General features: G+C 40.3%; 1 protein-coding gene across 1 annotated transcript; it reads right to left on the reverse strand.

Annotated features, from left to right (window-relative positions):
- Nucleotides 1–3225: 3225 nt before the first annotated feature.
- On the reverse strand, nt 3226–16651 carry gdf5 (growth differentiation factor 5). The gene is made up of 2 exons (XM_053315928.1): nt 15868–16651; nt 3226–4196 (listed from the first exon to the last, which is right to left on the reverse strand). Exons 1-2 carry the CDS (start codon nt 16649–16651, stop codon nt 3226–3228), a joined length of 1755 nt encoding a protein of 584 aa, XP_053171903.1.
- Between the last annotated feature and the right edge of the window lie 2214 nt (nt 16652–18865).

Here is an 18865-nt window from a genome sequence, read left to right on the forward strand (position 1 = left end):
ACACACGACTGTTACTAAAAGCAACAAGCTGTTTTCTACATTTTCACTTGTTCCATCTTCTTCGTGTCATGTCCCGCACTTGATAAGAGACTCAAGCGTCTTGAGGCTGAAGTACCTTAAAGATGGCTGCTAGATGCTCCAGCTGACTCTCATTCAATAAAACCTAAAACCTCAACTTCTCTCTAGAAATACCGAGTCAATCTTTGTTTTTAGTGACTCACTCTGGTCTCGATTTCTAAATTCAGACCCTTTATAAAAGTGTGCCGGTTGCTCTGTTTAATGTCCAGGAGTAATACTTTAAGATGCAGCAGCAGTTTGACTTAAGATGCAGAATTTTTATGTGTATTCATTTAAAAAAAGGGATTTTTCTGCAGCTGCTCTGTGACATATTACCTCATGGACAGTTGTAACAAAATGCTTTCCAAACTCTACTTGTATCCTGCGCTCAAAATGATCTGCTCTGGGATTCAAATAAAAACTAGGAGTGTTGATATTCCCAAACTGCTGTCTTCAGTCTGCCTTAATACAGATATCCAGACTGTGGAACGTTTCCTCAAGTGGAGTCTGCAGACTTTGGCTCTCTTGTAAAAGTTTTTCTAACTACAGTCCTACTCAGCCTCTCCCCACCTTCGGCTTGTCAGTTCAGATTTCGAGAGCGAGGGAGGGGAGGAGAAGGGGAGGGGGGGGGCAATACCACTGGCATGCCTCAGCTTTGATTAAAGGAAATGCTTACATCACTCCGTCTCCAAGAGAAACAAGCACTCGGCTCGGCGCAGATGGCTTCATCCAATGGTAGAGGAGCTTTACGAGGGGTCAGGCGGACAGGTGCGCTCGCTGCCGGCTGCGTGAAGCACACAGAGTGAAAGTGTCGCTGCTGTTGGAGGAGTTTCAGGTGTCTGTGCAGCTTTACACACTGTCAGCTTCTGTACTGCGTTACAGCGGGGGGTTCAAACTGCAGGTTAGGGTCTGAAAAGAAGCTGAGGGGTCGTGACATGAGGAGAGAAATGAGCTGTTTTAAAGCAGTGGTTCACAATAAGTAGGTCTTGAGTGTTTGGGTCAACTTTCCCCCCGAAAACTTGTGAATTCCTGGAACAACACGTCCTTGTTAGTAGCCATACATGCAATATAAAGGCCTGTCCTCACTAAGAACGATAACTATAAAGATAAAGATGTGAGCGTCCACACTTATGAACTATAATGTCCTGAAAACAGCTGCTGGTTCCAGCTGTGTCTGCTATTACACTAAAAGTACTGCAGTATTATAGTGATGTAGTATGCAGTATTACAGTAAAAGTAGTGATATATTATTATATATGACATCATTAGATTATTAATAGTGAAGCATCAGTGTTAGAGCAGCATGTTACTGTTGTAGCTGCTGGAGGTGGAGCTAGTTTATACTACTTTATACACAGTTAGCTAGTTTATACTACTTTATATACAGTTAGCTAGTTTATACTACTTTATATACAGTTAGCTAGTTTATACTACTTTATATACAGTTAGCTAGTTTATACTACTTTATATACAGTTAGCTAGTTTACGCTACTTTATATACAGTTAGCTAGTTTATACTACTTTATATACAGTTAGCTAGTTTACGCTACTTTATATACAGTTAGCTAGTTTACACTACTTTATATACAGTTAGCTAGTTTATACTACTTTATATACAGTTAGCTAGTTTATACTACTTTATATACAGTTAGCTAGTTTACACTACTTTATATACAGTTAACTAGTTTATACTACTTTATATACAGTTAGCTAGTTTATACTACTTTATATACAGTTAGCTAGTTTATACTACTTTATATACAGTTAGCTAGTTTATACTACTTTATATACAGTTAGCTAGTTTAGTCCAGGGGTTCCCAACCTAGGGGTGGGGCCCCTCCAAAGGGTCAGCAGATAAATGTGAGGGCTGCTGAGATGATTAATGGGAAAGAAGAAAAAACAAAGCTCTGATACACAAATGTGTTTTCAGTTTTTGGACTTTTTCTCTAATCTTTGATTTTTGCTGAAATATTGGATCATTTGAACATTTATTGAAATGAAAGCATGTGAGAAGTTTAGAGGGAAGAATCAGTATTTGGTGGAGCTGTTAACAACTCATAGACATCTGAAATGTGAGCCGACTACACACTGCTGACTGGTTTCATCTTTAACAATGTGTTGTATTTTAAAAGCTTGTTATATTATCCATTGTGTCAAATCTGCATCTGAAAAGTAACTAAAGCTGTTAAATAAATGTAGTGGAGTAGAAAGTAGCATCACATGGAAATACTACAGTAAAGTACAAGTACCTTAAACTCACACTTGAGTAAATGTGCTTTCATTGCATCAACATGTAGAAATCTATGACCTAACATGCAGCTTGTAACATTTGAGATCACCTTTCACACTCTCTCTGTGAACACTTTCTTTATGGTTGGAAGTTATTTGGAAATATTAATAGAGATATTGCTGAGATGGGAAAAAATGTGATTTGGCATCTGAGAATCTCACAAATTCCTCTGATAGTTTAGTCTACATGCAGCGTGTTGGAGGGGGGCAGAGGTCAGCACTGATAGGAGTTTGGAGCTCAGTCAATTAGACATTTTTATTGAACAGTCGTTTATGCAACTTTCCCACATTTGCAGCAGGTCAGATCAGCACTTCATCACTGGCCTGTATTTATACATCAGAAATTCTTCACATGCTTTATAAAAATAAAAAAAAGTCAGTCTGGGATAAGGCATACTGATCTGAATGGCAGGTAAGTGCTGGAAAAGTATAACTCACTAATGTTTCAATAGCATTTTCTGTTACACGCAAACTTTTTACACCAATCAGGAACATAGATACGAATCTGAAGAGAGGAAAAAAAATAGAATAGGCAGTAAAAATCTAAAATATGAGCAGTCCTTTGTAATATTTTTATCAACAACAAAAAGAAATTGTTTTAGTCTTTCTCATCGTGTCCACATTACACACAAGTTTTAGTGAGTGGGCGTTCGAGAGCATCACCGTGAGTTTATCTTTCTCTGTTTAGTCTTTAGCAGTGTGTTACTGTCTTTGGTATGCAGTCTGATAGTCCACTTGAGTGTGAAGAGTAATGTCTGTTGCTCAGCAGTCGGGGCTGAAATAACAAAAAAAAACAAAAAAAAACGTTTCTGCTCAGCGTCGATCCTCATGAACAAACTCCGTCTCCCCCTCATCAGTGAAGCCTCTCACCTTTGTTCGCTACCTGCAGCCACACGACTCCACCACCATGTCCTCGTACTGCTTGTACACCACGTTGTTGGCCGAGTCGATGTAGAGGATGCTGATGGGGCTGAGTCTCGTGGGGACGCAGCAGGTGGGTGGCGTCGACTCCGGGTCCATGGAGTTCATCAGCGTCTGTATGATGGCGTGGTTGGTGGGCTCCAGGTGCGAGCGGATGGGGAAGTCGCAGACGCCGTCGCAGTGGAAGGACTCGTACTCCAGCGGAGCGATGATCCAGTCGTCCCAGCCCATCTCCTTGAAGTTGACGTGGAGGCGTCTCCGGTGGCAACGCGGCCTCGTCTGCGTCTTGGCCGCCTGGTGCTGCGGCAGCGTCTGCGGCTGCTGCAGCGGCTTCTTGGCGCCCCTCGCTGCCGGAGCTCGCCGCATCCTCCGCTGCGTGAACAGATACTCGTAGACGGTCTTGTTGTCGTGGCCCGACCGCGCTTTGATCTCGTTGTAGAAAAGGTCGCGTTTCTTGCTTTTGCCGAACGCCAAGAAGAAGGCCTTTTCCTTGTTGGTCCGTCCCGGTCGGGCGAACCCCAGAGAGCGCAGATCCGTGGGCCGACCGCCTCGGTGCTCCAGGGCTTCCAGCTCAAAGCACAGCTGCTGGATCTGCTGGTTCTTGAAACCCTTGAAGACTTTTGATATGTCGAACACTTCCCATTTGCTGCTGAATCCGCCGCTCAGATCCTCCACGGTCCTGGTCTGGAGCAGAGCAGACTTTTGTTTAGCTGAGGCGCAGGTGTACAGCTTCAGGCAGGGGGACGCGCCTCCTCCTCCTCCTCCTCCTCCATCGGCGGCTGTGGATCCCAGCGCTGCCATGGAGGCTTTGCGGGGGTCAGACAGACGTTTCCTCAGGATGCGTAGCTCGGCCCCCAGGAGCCCGTCTCGTTCCAGGGAGCTGATGTTGAAGTGATACCGCTGCCGTCTCAGTTGGGGCCCGCGATCATCTGTGAGGGAGGAAAGTAAAACACACACAGAAAGTTCAGACTGACAGGAAGTTGAGCACGTGGAAACTAACATCTGCCTCAACTTAACTAAAGTGTGAATACAGTCAGGTGGATGGAAACACATCAACCTCACAGATCAAACATTTCTCCCCTAAACAAATGTCTGATTTCTCTGATCATATGAACACAAAAAGATATCAGCTGTTACATTGTCTGTTTTTCTCTCTTGTGCTGAATTTTAATCACTAAAACAACCAAACTGAAGAAACTTTTACATCTTTGAACATAAAAACTTTTTTCTGAATATTCTCCATTTTCACTTCAACTTCTCTTCATGAAAAGAAAGATGGAGGGAAACACACCTTTGTCAAGATTGTTTTGTGCGAGGTGACACTAAGATTCAATACAGTATACAAAAAAGACACATACATAAAAAGTGCAGTTAAAAGAAAGAAGGGAACACTGCTTTTCTTCTCTTTCTTCACCTCTTTTTTACTACATAAAAATGATGAGATCCAAGAGACTATAAAGGCCAATAATCTAATGTATACTAAACCCTTAAAGGACAAGTTCACAATTTTCCAACTCTGTCTTAAACCAACAGTGAGGAGAACAAATGAACATGAATCTGTTTTTCTGTCTGTAATGATTCCTCCTGTTCATACTGAGCATTAGATCCTTCATAATGTTTACAGGAAGTGATGGAGGACTAAACCCACAGTCCTCCTTCTGTGGAAACATGGATTTAAAAGTTGATGTGAAGCTAATATGAAGCTTCAGCGTCTGAATGAGTCAAATCTTCATCTTCTATGTTTCAGCGTTACAGTGTTTTTAGTAGCAAAGTCTTTTTGTTACTATACTTCCACCACAGAGAAACAGGAAACACTAAGAGGGAATCTGAAGCTAAAAAGACTGTAAATGTGTCAGATATCACTTGATATGACTAACTCACACTGTTACCATAGTAACTATAATAACTATAGTAACTCACACTGATGAAGCTCAATAGAAGCTGATCAGAGACTTTATAATGACGGTGTGGAAACACTGTGGATTTAATCCTCCATGACTTTACATTGAAAGCACATTAGAAGGAGATCTTATAATAGTCAGTATGAACAGGAGGAATGATTACAGAGAGGTTCATATGGACACCTGACTGCTGCTTTAAATAACGTGACCTCGAACAAAAACAGAAAAAAGTAAATGGCAAAAATAACAAAAATATTATCACATATCCTCGCAGCATTCTTATAACGATAACGCTTCAGTAGGTAGTCACACACACACACACACACACACACACCCACGCACACACAGTCGTCACACACTGACACACACAGTCGTCACACACTTGCTCATGAGCCCAAAAACATCAGGAGGAATGAACTGGATGGTGTGGTGTGTAATGTTTTCTTTTGTTGTCAGTGAGGGAAACCAGTGAACTTCAATGTCCAAATGAAATCCAGCAAGGAAATCCACTGAAGCAAACACACACACACACACACACACACACACACACACACAGCAGCACTTCTTCTCACGTCATTCCCCCTCCTTCCTATCCAGGACTTTAGCTTGCATTGAAAAGTACATTAGAACCAGACAGGGAGACCACATCAGACTGTAAACAGGCATGTTATTATGGACCTGCAGCTACTCACTGCCGATAGACAGTGAACCAGCATCTGCTGCAGAGGAAACACACACACACACTGACTCACACACACACTCACTCACTCTCTCTCTCACACACACACACACACGCTGGCACTTCTCTCTGGAAGATCAAGTTAAAGTTCAAACAGAGGAATCTGATTTCACAAACTGTCACACACTCTGAAAACAGTGAGGATGAAGCAAGATGTAACGTTTACACCTCAGTCGTATCATAAAAAATCTTTAAAAGTAAAACTAAAAATTACTTTTCATTGTAGCTAAGACGTCCGCTACACGTATCCTGTGTTAGTTTTGACATGTGAGCTGGTTCAGTCGAAAACTATAAAAACCAAATAGAAGAAATTTGAGTTGTATTTACGTTTGTACTGTGACTTCTTCTAAGGGTCTAAAAAGAGTGAAAACCACAGAAACTGGTCTACTCATCGTTCTACTTTCTACTTTAGAGTTTCTCCACCACAGTTTCACATTGGTTGAGGTCATTCCAGTGTTAATATGATGGATAAAGAGACAATAAGAAGCTCAATCATCATAAAAGTTCCCCAGTTTTTACATCCTGTATATTGATCCTAACGCCTCTTTTATTTAATGACATTTAACATCAAAGTTTCATATGAACAGCTGTTAAACTGAGACTGAGTGTTCAAGTCATCATGATGTTTAACATATGATTAAAACACTCTGACTATAATAACAATATAACATCATAGAAATTAATATATTCTTTACTTTCTTTGGCTGATGTGAGGCGTCCATGTTTGTTTTTACAGTTATAGATATGTCGGAGCTTTAAAAAGAACATTCTCAGTATTAATTGGATGTTTATGTTAACCCTCCTGTTGTGTTCGAGTCAAGGAAGGGAGGAAGAAGGAAGAAGGAAGGAAGGAAGAAAGGGAGATGAAGGAAGGAAGGAAGGAAGGAAAGGAGGAAGGAAGGAAAGAAGGAAAGAATCAAGGAAGGTAGGAGGGAGGTAGTAAAGAAGGAACGAGGAAGGGAGGGAGAAAGGAAAAGAGGAAGGGAGGAAAGAAGGAAGGAAGGAAGGAAGGAAGGAAAGATGGAAGGAAGGAAGAAGGAAGGAAGGAAAGGAGGGAGGAGAGAAAGAATCAAGGAAGGTAGGAGGGAGGTAGTAAAGAAGGAACGAGGAAGGGAGGAAAGAAGGACAGAGGAAAGAAGGAAGGAAAGGAGGGAAGAAGGGAAGTAAGGAAAGGAGGAAGGAAGGAAGGAAAGGAGGAAAGAAGGAGGGAAGGAAAGAAGGAGGGAAGGAAAGAAGGAGGGAAGGAAGAAAGGAGGGAAGGAAAGGAGGGAAGGAAGGAAGGAAGAGTGAAAACAGATGGGTCAATTTGACCCGGGAGCACAACAGGAGGGTTAATATTATGTTAGCATCAGGCTCCACTCAGACTGATTTATTGGAATATAACTTAAATTCTATTAATAAAAATGACACAAATAGTACAAAAAGTAGCACAAATTACTAAAAATCCGTTTCAAAGCTCCAGATTGAATAAAAAGTCGTCACATCTCTAAAACTCCTCCGATTATTTCATCTCTGCAGACTGCAAAGCGTTCAAAAGCTCAATGTTTTGCACCTGAATTAATGCAAAAAGATACTCGAACCTACAAAGTCATCTGGTGAGTAATAAAAGAGAAGAAAGAAAGGAAGGAAGGAAGGAGGGAAGGATGAAAGAAAGATGGAAAGATAGCGAGAACGACAAAGAAAGAATGCAAGGTCGTTCTTACCTCTCAAAGGAATGATGAAAGGGATGAAAGAAAGAAAAAATGAAAGAGAGGGGAAGAAAGAAAGAGAAGGGAAGGGAAAAGGACAGAAAGACAGGATGGAAAAATAAAGTATAGACAGAAAGAAAGAGACATAAGGAATGATGAAAACAGAGCCAAAAAGAAAGAAGTAGACAGATGGAAAGAAACAGACAAGAAAGAAAGAAAGAAAGAAAGACTGACAGAAATTGACAAAGAAAGAAAAGAAAGGGTGGAAGGAAAGAAAGATGGAGAGAAAGAGGTAAAGAAAGAAAAAAACAGACAACGGATGGAAGACAGAAGTATATGTAGAGAAAGAAAGAATGAAAGAAAGAAAGAAAGAAAGAAAGAAAGAGAGAGATGGAAAGACTGACAGAAATCGACAAAGAAAGAATGGAAGGAAAGAAAGATGGAGAGAAAGAGGTAAAGAAAGAAAAAAACAGACAACGGATGGAAGAAAAAAGTATACGTAGAGAAAGAAAGAAAGAAAGAGCCAAAAAGAATGACTGAAAGAAAGAAAGAAAGGAAGAAGGATACAGACAAAAACAAAGAGAGAAATAAAAGAGGAAGGAAAGATGGAGAGAAGGAAAGAAAGGGGTGCGGCGGGTGAAAGTGAGTGTCAGTTCATCAGTTTCTCCCTCTCTCCTCTCCACATGTGGACGAGGTCAGCGGCCATTTGCAGAGGACTCACTAAACAAATAAAGTCCAAATTAAAAGAACATTAAGAGCTCGAAACGTAAACCAGGAATATTAAACTGTGCTCATTTCAACATGCTTTTAAACAGTTTTACACACAGTAAAGATAACATTACACAGGCTGGCTGTGACCAATGTTTATTTACCCTCCTCAGGCCGTATATCACTGAGAGGCAGCGGCCAGATGGCTACACACACACACACACACACACACACACACACACACACACACACACGTATAGTAAGTATGAATTACGGATGTTGATTCTCACATTTTCCAAGAAGCTGTTCAACGTTTTTGCTTAAATATTAGACGTTAATTATAAGATGTAAACATAGCGCTGTGCCATATCACACCGTCCACGATAACACTGGTATAAATGTTCACGTGATAATAAAGTGTCATATCACAATGTTAAACACTGTGTAAAGTGAATTCAGACATTTTCTTCTAAACACATTAAATAGGTCATAAATGTATTTCTAAAAAATGTGTAAAAAGCATTTCAACCATTTAGATTTGAATTGTGGAGCTAGGATTAGCATAAACCCGCCCCTGCTGCTGTAGAGGTAGAAATACATTCAGCACACACTACTACTACTACAGTCTACAGTTAGCCAGTTAGCTGAGTTAGCACTACTACAGTCTACAGTTAGCCAGTTAGCTGAGTTAGCACTACTACTACTACAGTCTACAGTTAGCCAGTTAGCTGAGTTAGCACTACTACTACTACAGTCTACAGTTAGCCAGTTAGCTGAGTTAGCACTACTACTACTACAGTCTACAGTTAGCCAGTTAACTGAGTTAGCCGCCGAGCTAGCCGCCGAGTTAGCCGCCGAGCTAACCGCTGAGTTAGCAGCAGAAAGCTCTCAGACGTAGCGTCCATGTTTCTGGTAGAGGTGGTGACTTTGATTGACAGGTGACACTTGGTAGGGGGCGGGGCTTCAGAGGCTGATTTTTACACAACTTTGAAGCCTAATTTCATATATTTGGCGATTTTTTTAATCATTCAAATTTGGCAGGGTGGTTAACAACACACTTTTCTGTGGTATGTCAAACTCAGAACACATATTTATTCTTACTTTACACAGACTTTGATAATATAGTGACACAATGATGTGTAACACATTTACATTCACTAGCAGTGTTGGGGGAAATGCGTTAGGTTACTCATTACCTCAAAAAAGTAATCCAAATAATCTAACGCGTTGGTTAGTTTTTTATTTATGTTTTTAGAAAGGTAATCTGTTATTATATTTAACCAACTATTCCTGTAGCTAACTTTTTACCACAAGAAAAGAAAATACACCACAAATTAGGGCTGGGTGATATGGACAAAATCAAATATCACAATATTTTAGACCAAATACTTCCATATTGATATTACAACAATATTGTAGAGATCAGTTATGTGGACATAATGACAAAGTGGGTAAAAGGTACAGAACAGAACAGCTAGAACAGTCAGTTAGGTTCAGAAAATTATATATTTTACTGTAATGCAGCATTTAAAACCAGGAAAAGACAACTCTGATGACATATCGCAATATTACGATATCCAAAATCAAAGATGATATCTCGTCTCATATCACGATATTGATATAATATCAATATTTTGCCCAGCCCTACCACAAATTCTCACTGTTTTGACTTTTTTGTCAGGCAGACAGCTGGCTATGTGCTACAGTTATATCACTGCTCACCTGTACGGCAGCTCAGAAGGGACAGCATTCACTTTGTGTAAATATTCACATTATTTAGAAGTAGTGGGAGGAAATAAGAGCAGGAACATTACAGTAACATGTAAGTAGTGTGTGTTGGTCTGTTGCAGTGAGGTAGATGTGTTTAAAAGCCTGGATGGAGTTTATAACTTGTATGTAAGCAAATGTTTGAGAAGCTAAACTTTAGTCCAATAAAGACTGTAAATGGGATGCTGTGTCTGTCATTCCTGCTGTTAGTGTAAAGATTTACAGATGATGGTTCAGACTTGGCTGTGTGATGATGGTACAGTCATTATATTTAAAGGAGGTCTGGACTAAAACTACATGAGGAATCAAAAAGCAACACTAAAGTACTCTAACCAGTTACTGTTGTCACAACATAATGCTGCAATGGAACTAGTTTGTTATTAATTGCAGTCATTTTGTAACTTTTCCCAACACTGTTCGCTAGCTGACGACACAAACCCAAACATGGAGCAGCAACAACCTCGATGAAGAGTTAGTACCGAAAAAAGTGAGCTATACTTTAATAGTGTGGAAGTGGTTTGGCTACAAGAGGTCAGACCTCCAACAAACAACATACAATATTTTACAAATATGCAAGAAAACTGTTTCGGCTAAAGATGGAAACACAACAAAACTTGTTTCACCACAAAACACACCGTTGAGTACAACCAGGCTATGAAGACATGCGAGGAGGAGATACTAAAGTAAACACATGACTAAACCGAGCGTCACTGGAGCACTTGCTAGTTGCACTCCAACGGTGGATGGAAATTACTGATGCGGTTACATATTGTTTGGCCAAGGATATTATGCCAATCCAAACAGTGGAAGATGAGGGCTTTGAGCAACTGTTTAAAAGCTCGACCCAAGATACATCACCCCAGATAGAAAATACTTTTCAAACACATCTTTGCCTGCGATGTATGAAGCCAAACTAGCAGCTACACTATCGTCTGAGTTCTTTGCATCAACCACGAACATTTAGTCGAGCCGAACCGCGGAACCATTTATCAGCCTGACTACGACAACGACTTACAAGGTTAAATTACTTTAGTTATCGTTAAATTAAAGTGTTAATCAGTTACCAGATTACCAGGGAAAACACTACTTAGGTTACTTTTGTGTTTACATTTGACTTACGTTGTGTTACTGTATATAATGCTGCTGCTGCTGCCACCTAGTGGCAATAGATTGGCATTTCAAACTAAGCTGTCTGCCGTCAATGACAGCAGCTCATTGGAAAAGAAGGATGAAAAACACACTTTATTTTGTTTGCACTAATAAATGTTACTGCCTGCAAGCTGCAATCACAAATAAACGTTAAGTATTATTTTCTATATCGTCATAAATATCATTATCGCGAATTTCCTTGAAATATCTTGTTGTGTATCAGTCACACAGTTACAAAGGACGTCATTTTTGGTGTTGGAAGAAAAAATAACAATACAACGGTACAAAAATGCTCCAAATCAAACTTTAAACCTACATTAACTCATAAGTAATGAGTTAATTAAGTCAAACTCATTTTAGTTCAGGAAGCCTCATACAGTCCAATTTGATCTGTGGGCGGGACTTTGATTTGAAGTGGGCGGGGCCAGTAAGGAAAGAGTTCATTACATCTGAATGAGGCTGCAACTCAATTACCAAGCTGGATGTTAATGTGAAGATCACAAGCCCTGACTGTGAATGGAGAATGAAAATAAGCAAGAATTTTCTGCAACTTTTACACTTTGCAAAGTTATCCAGTTGGGCCGAATTAGACCCACTGGTGGTTCTAGCCCATGGGCCATATGTTTGACACCAGTTTTATATACTAGTTTTCAACAGAAACAAGCAGTAAACACGATATGTTGAACTTATTTCCACATCCAGCAGTTACTGATCAACATTATCATTCATTAGCTCATCGTGTTTCTGTCCACCTGCTGAATGTAAAGTCCAGTAGTCTCTCTCTTTTAGCTCTGTTTTTACTCTCCACCAACTCCTGAGGGAAATATCTAAGTGCTCCACTATGTTCACCAGCTAGTCTACAGCTAACTGTGTCTGTCTGTTTGGTGCTGAGCAGGTAGTGCACAGTGGCTTTTTGGCATTTAAGTCGAGTCTTTTTAAGCTTCTTTATCGTCTGTGACAGCTGAGTTTCTGCAGTAAAGAGGTTGGAAGACACTTTCAAATGTTTTCACCTGTCACGAAACTTAAACCGAGCTACCAAAACACTTTTTAAACCAACTGAAATCTACCAGACTCCCTTTTCTTGACACAGACAAAGTTTGAGCTCTTAAGACTGGAGTCAAAAAGACAGTTGCAAATGAGACGTTATTTGTTAATTGTAGTTTGGCCGCTGATTTGGACGCTTATCGACACAGTCAGCAGTTGGAGCAGCAGCAGTGGCAATTAAAGTACTTTAGGATGTCAGAGACGGAGTCAAAACTAAACACGGACAATTTAATTTTATGCACCAAATATCCAGAACAAGCTCACATTTCTTTTAAATAAAGACTTTTCAGTTTGCTTCACTGCACTCATTTTTATTCTCCTGTTTTATCTCTTATTCTAATTTAGCTTTTATTTTCTATTTTACTCTTTTAAAACTCCATTTAAATGTGTTTTATAATGTGTTCTTGTGATCTTTTACATCTTGTCTTCATGCCTTTTATGTTTTATGTAAAGCACTTTGAATTGCCTTGTTGCTGAAAGGTGATAAACCTGCCTTGCCAAAAAACTGTTAGCACCTGAAAATTCGTAGCTTACTTTTTTCTCAGGCTCATAACTCAATCAAATCTGAACACACAGACATCGTAAACATATTTTTAGATTCAGTGTGAGTTTGACTTCCAGTAGGTATCTTTATCCCTGATGTCTAAGTGAATAAACATCCATAAATTTGCATGGAGAATAAAAGATTTCCCATAGCTCAAAACTTGCCTGGGAGTAATCACATTTTTAACTTTTCTTGTCTCAAAGTGATCCGGTGATCATTGTCTGTACATCCATGGCTACGCTGCAAACAGGAACCGCTAACAGCTAATTCAGCAAGCTTTTAATGGAGACAATTTGCCAAAAATGGAAACAAATGGAAGCCAGTAGGTGGATTTTGTTACCAATAAACAAAGCCAGGCCCCCTGTTTCCAGTCGTTATGCTAAGCTAAGCTAACCAGCAGCTGGCTCCAGACCTTTTCGTGCAACTCTGGGCCAAGAAAGCACATAAACATATATCCCAAAAATGTTGGACTGTTCCTTTAACACATACTGGAGTGACATTCAGACGTGTGACAGCTCTCTCTTCAGCTCGCAGCAGCTTCCTGCAGCTTTGAAGTCAGATCCAGCAACTGTTATGAGTCACAGAGTCATCTCTTTTCCCATCACTGCAGAGGCCGACCTTCCTTACTCCCCTCCAGATGCTCTCCTCTTGTTTTTCTCTCTTACCTCATGTGGACTCCTGAACACAGACATGTCCACATTTAGACAATTTACAGCCGTGTTTGCAGCGCCGCCCTCCCTCCCAGTAACCTCCAGACTGTAGTTTGACTTCCAGTCCGCTCCCTTCAGATCTGCAGATCTCCCAGCCCTCGAAATCAGACACCTCCCCTACACTGTCAGCCCTCGTCTTCCTCCTCATTCACAGCCTTTGGTTTCTTCTCTCTCTCTCAGGAGTCGACTCCAGCGGCCGTTCGTAAGTTCAAACTAACCCTCGTTATAACGTCACAGTTTACTGAGAGCAGATTTAGGCCTCTAAATTAAAACCACGCTAACTAGGTGGTACGATGAATATTTACAGCTACTAACTGCAGGTGGAAACTGTAGAAGGGCAATTAACCATTATTTTCTCAATGAATTGATTTGTTGTTTGGTCTAAACTTGTGAGAAATGTTGATCACTGTTCCTCAAAACCAAACACAACATCTACAGATGTATTATTTGTCCCGACCAGCAATCAGTCCAAAACCAAAATATATTCAGTGTACTATGATAAAGAAACAAAAAACAAGAACATATTCACATTTTGAAATGATTTTGAACGATAAATCGTTGTAGCTATAAACTGTTGCCTTAGCTAGCTGAATGAACAAAGCTAACATTGACTGTAGAACCCGATAATGTAATAAAAAAACCTCATAACTCAATTAAAAATGTTAGAATGTTATTACACTATTGGGAAATCATTACATTAGGTTCTGCAAAAATACCCTTTTAATTTAATAATTTATTACATCATCGCTACAGAAATTGTTACATTATTAGTAAATGTCCTTTATTACATTATCAGGTTTTATTAGTTTTTTATTGAGTTATGAGGGTTTTTATTACATTACTGGGTCTACAGGGCTGAACAGAGTGATTATTTTCATTATTGATTAATCTGATTATTATTTCATTGATTATTTTGAATGTAAGAGATAGAGTAGAAGTTGACATCTTCAAACACGCATTGTCCGACCAAAGTCCGAAAAACAAGCAAAAGCAGTTAACTGTCACATACGACCAAAAAAAAGCTTCAAATCTTCACATTTGAGAAGCTAAAACACAATTTAGTGTTATAGCTTAAAAAAATGACTACAATGATTATTCAATTATCAAAATAGCAGCGATGAATCGACTAATCGTAGCAGCTCTACTAACTAACCAACACCAGAGCTGTTCAGATCAAAGAGTACACTTCCTGTTTACATAGTTGGTTGGCTCTTAGTGGACGGCGCCACACAGGTTTCCTAGCAACATATTTACTCATTACTAAATTGTTTACTAGCTAATTATTCATGAAGCTTTAATGGTGCAAACTGACTTAATAAATCAAGTTTGAAAGCAGTTAAAACTTAGAAGACAAACTCAGTGATGGATTTACAATCAGCTGCTTTAACCTCAGTTTTTATCCTGATCCTGCTCCAACCTTCTTTTCTTCCTTTCTGTCACTTCTTTAATCAAATGTCCTGATTAATCATTCACTTAATTAAGACCACAGCTCATCAGAATCATCCTTCATACAGAAAGTTCTGCTTTCAACAGTGATTCACTGCTTCACTGCTGCCAAACGTCAGGTAACAGTTCATCCTCAGACAGGTAGTATCCTTTAATGCTGAGGCAGTGCAGATGATGAACGACTGCAGCAGGGATACATCATAAAGTCTACATGTCACCAGAACAGGCTCAGTAATGCTCCAAATGGCCGATATTTAAAGACAGATTTATTTATTTGTTTTATCTGTTTTGCTGTTTTTCCAAAGAGAGAATGAAGATCCATCACATTTTCTTTTTAAGTTCAAAAGTCTCAAATTTCTGGGTCGTCTATGATCGATTTGAACAAAGAGAAGCTCCTTCATCTGTTTTCTTACAGTGGAAGAAAGCTTTTTTCAATTTATGTTACTAAAGAGATGTTTGCTATATCTGGAAATAAAAATCTGCTCAATAAAAACAGTTACATGAAACCCTCTGTGGGACAAAATAGGGCTGGGTGATATGGACCAAATCAAGTATCACAATATTTTTAACCAAATACTTCGATATAGATATTGTAACGATAATGTAGAAATGACTCTTAACGCTTTCACAAAATATGTACATTATGACATTTTTGATATAACAACAAAGTGGGTAAAAGGAAGAAAATGACATACTTTACTGTAATGCAGCCTTTAAAATCAGGAAAAGAAGCACTGATGACATTTCACGAGATTACCATATATACAAAATCTAAAACGATATCGATATAATCTCGATAGGCTATATTTCCCAGTCCTAGGACAGAATCATTCAGAGACTCCTAAACATCAGCAGGAGAAGTTGTTGAAAAGGTTGTCACAGCTGAGAGAGACCTTGTGTTTACCTTGCCCTTTATCCACGAAGCTGGTGATGGTGTTGGCCAGACCTGCTGCATGCAGAGCGCTGCTGTTCAGGTCCCCGGTGGACAGAGACCAGTACAGAGACAGCATGTAGTCGTGAGGAATCACCAGCGGCTCTTTGTGCTGCGGGTCGCTCAGTTTGGGGCTCCTGGTGTCGGCCCCCCGCTGCGCCGCCGGAGCCGCTCTCTGAGGCCCGGGGCGCACTGGAGCTGCTGCACCCGCTCTGGAAACAACTTTCCCCAAAGTTTTCCCCGCTGGTCCTCCACCTCCTCCACCAGCCGCAACCCCGACTCCTTTCACTGCTGCATGTGCGCTGAAAGCAGCAGCGTGCCCGCCGGGTGACCAGGAGCGCCCCAACCCTGCCCCTCTGTCCCGGTGCTGCAGCTGAGCCCGGTGGCCGCCCGGCACGGCCCGGTGGCTGCCCGGTGATGAGGATGAGGACGCAGACAGTTTGCTTTTAATGGTTGTCTCGCCCTTAATTAACGGTGGACCCGCGCGGATCCGCGTGATCCTCGCCGGACTCACCGGTGATGATTTCCAGGTCCCAGAAGCTGTGACTGGTTTACTGCCTGCTGCTAATGTGGACCCACCGAGCCCCCCTCCGGTTCTCCGGTGAGCCTGCTCTCCTCCCCCGCGCTCCGCTGCCTCTCCGAGCCGGTGGAGGTGCTGCTCGGTCGGTCTGGTCCGGCTGAGTGAACCGAGGACGGGATGCAGGTAAATGAGAGTCCAGCAGCTCAGCAGAAGACAACAACGCTTCACAACTTTCATCCTAAAGCCCTTTAGCCTGCTGCCAGGCCGTCATTGTAATAAACCGCAGTCTGTTCAGAATTAGTCTAATTGATCTGTTTGCTTAAAAAAAGAAGAGGGAGTCCCGTTTGGTCCGAGTCTTTCATCCTCTGAGTTTCCTCTGCGCTCCGCCGCAGGAGAGATGAATAAAACGAGCTCCTCCAGTCTGAAACGAGCTGTAGACATATGCGAGGCTGTAAAAGCAAAGATGTGGACTATAACTAAGTTTTATAAGTTCAAGAAACAAATCCTGCAAATCCTTCTTCTCCCATGCGTCATGTGTGAGAAGCATAGTGCTGAAAGATCCGTCTGTGACACAAGTGCAGAAATCCCAGAGAAAAGGTGGACTCGTGTTAAACTGTGCGCGGCTCGATTCTGCTGGATATCTTGTAAGAAACTTCTTTAAATCCCTCTTTTTCCAAGAGAGGCAAGAATGGCGTAATGCCGCTGCCTCCGTTTTTTTTCTCTCTTTCCCTTCAAAGTTTGAACTCCGTCCAGTGAAAATATTTAACTCACACACCAACCTGCAGGTGCTCGAAAAAATCCTCCAACAAACCTGCGCGCAGGAATTGGAAACGGAATTCCAGAAAGCTGTTTTAATTACCCCGTGATGTCATGCTGTCCAAACTCATTTAACAGCAATATTTCTCCTCAAATCTTCCTCCCCTCTTTCCACCGATGATGACTCACTCGAGCTGTAACACAAAATGGCACAAAAACCAAACCCCCCAAGAAAAAAAGGGGACTTTGCATTATGTCATTTTGAAGTGAGCAGTTTTTTTTCTTTGCTTTTACTTTATCGAAACAAAAAGGTTAAAGGAGGGTCAGCTCATGTCAAACACACACAGGTATCAAATACCACTCAAGTTTTACAGAGTGAAAGTAGTAATAACACTGTTATAAAGTAAAAATACTTTATTACAGAAAGATAAATAACTCAACAGTAATATAAAAATAACAGTGTATGAGTAATATAACAAATATAACACTGAACAACTGGGCAGAGTTAACTCATTTACTGCTATGTTGACTAAAACTATTTTTATTTTTATTAATGATTAAACTTTTCTGCACCAGGCAGGCTTTCACATAAAAGTATAACTGAACCAGGCAACATGTCAAATTCAGTCCAGTCATTTGAATTTTTGGTTTTTTTATAGGTGTGTAAAATATTTCAATGGTAAAAATCAAGTTATTACAATATACACTACATTAGCTGTTCTGAGTCCCATCAGTCCCATATTAAAGGATTACATTTGTAATATTTCAATAAACAAAGAAATTGAAACCAAAATAGTGTGAACTGTTGTCTGATATGTAAAGGACTGTGGAAAGGCAAAATAATGACCTCAACAGCAAACTTACAATAGAAACAAACACACACACACACACACACACACACACACACACACACACACACACACACACACATATATACATTGTATGTTAAAAAAAACAAAAACGTAATTAGTATATTCTCACTTTTCTTACTTCCCATTGAAGTGAAGGGGTAATTCATGAAGCAGATAGTCGGTCCTCAGCAGGTTTGGGTATCATTTGATATCAGTACCAATCCAAGTACCCTTAAAGTGATACTGATACCAGTTGAGTACTTTATTCAGTACCAATCATATGAATAGAAACATTAAATTACATAAAATGCCACTCCTCCTCATCTAAATTATTAGATTTTTACACAGTTTTGAAAGTCTTCAAATTATTAATATTTTACTTGTGTTGATTGGCTGTGAGCAAGTCCATAGTAATAGTCATATTTTCTAGCTCTGGGTGCAAAAAGGTTTGATTGTAGGTATTGTTTGATGGCAGACGTTTGGTATTAATATATTTGGGTACCGAGGCCCAGCCCTCGTCCTCATAGACCTCCGTGTTAAACTTTACAGCTGAAATAAACATGTTTACGGCCTGGAACAGTAAACAGTTTTGGTTTTTATAGGTAATGTCTTGTTTATGATTAAGTTATGCATAATTAAGGGCGTGGTCACTTTGAGTCACAGGCTAGTCGCTGCCACGGTAACCACGTTGGTAAGGTAACGTAACCGTTGCGTAACCCCAGATTCACAAAGTGGAGGCGTATCGAGTGTTTTCAGTTCATGAAAGTTAATTTTAACATTTTGGTTGCCTAAAAAGTCTTATTCAGTGTTGTGTTGTAATAGTTTTAAGTTTGTTTTTCTTTTC

The sequence above is a fragment of the Scomber japonicus genome, chromosome 3 (genome assembly GCF_027409825.1).
Source record: "Scomber japonicus isolate fScoJap1 chromosome 3, fScoJap1.pri, whole genome shotgun sequence".
In the NCBI taxonomy this organism is placed as follows: Eukaryota; Metazoa; Chordata; class Actinopteri; order Scombriformes; family Scombridae; genus Scomber; species Scomber japonicus.

Bases quoted from the DNA above. Each gene is read 5' to 3' on its own strand.
- gdf5 (XM_053315928.1), bottom strand. From the start codon at position 16,651: ATGAAAGTTGTGAAGCGTTGTTGTCTTCTGCTGAGCTGCTGGACTCTC. The intron at 4,197-15,867 runs GTAAACACAAGG...CCTCCCTCACAG, and splicing joins CTTCGTGGATAAAGGGCAAG to ATGATCGCGGGCCCCAACTG.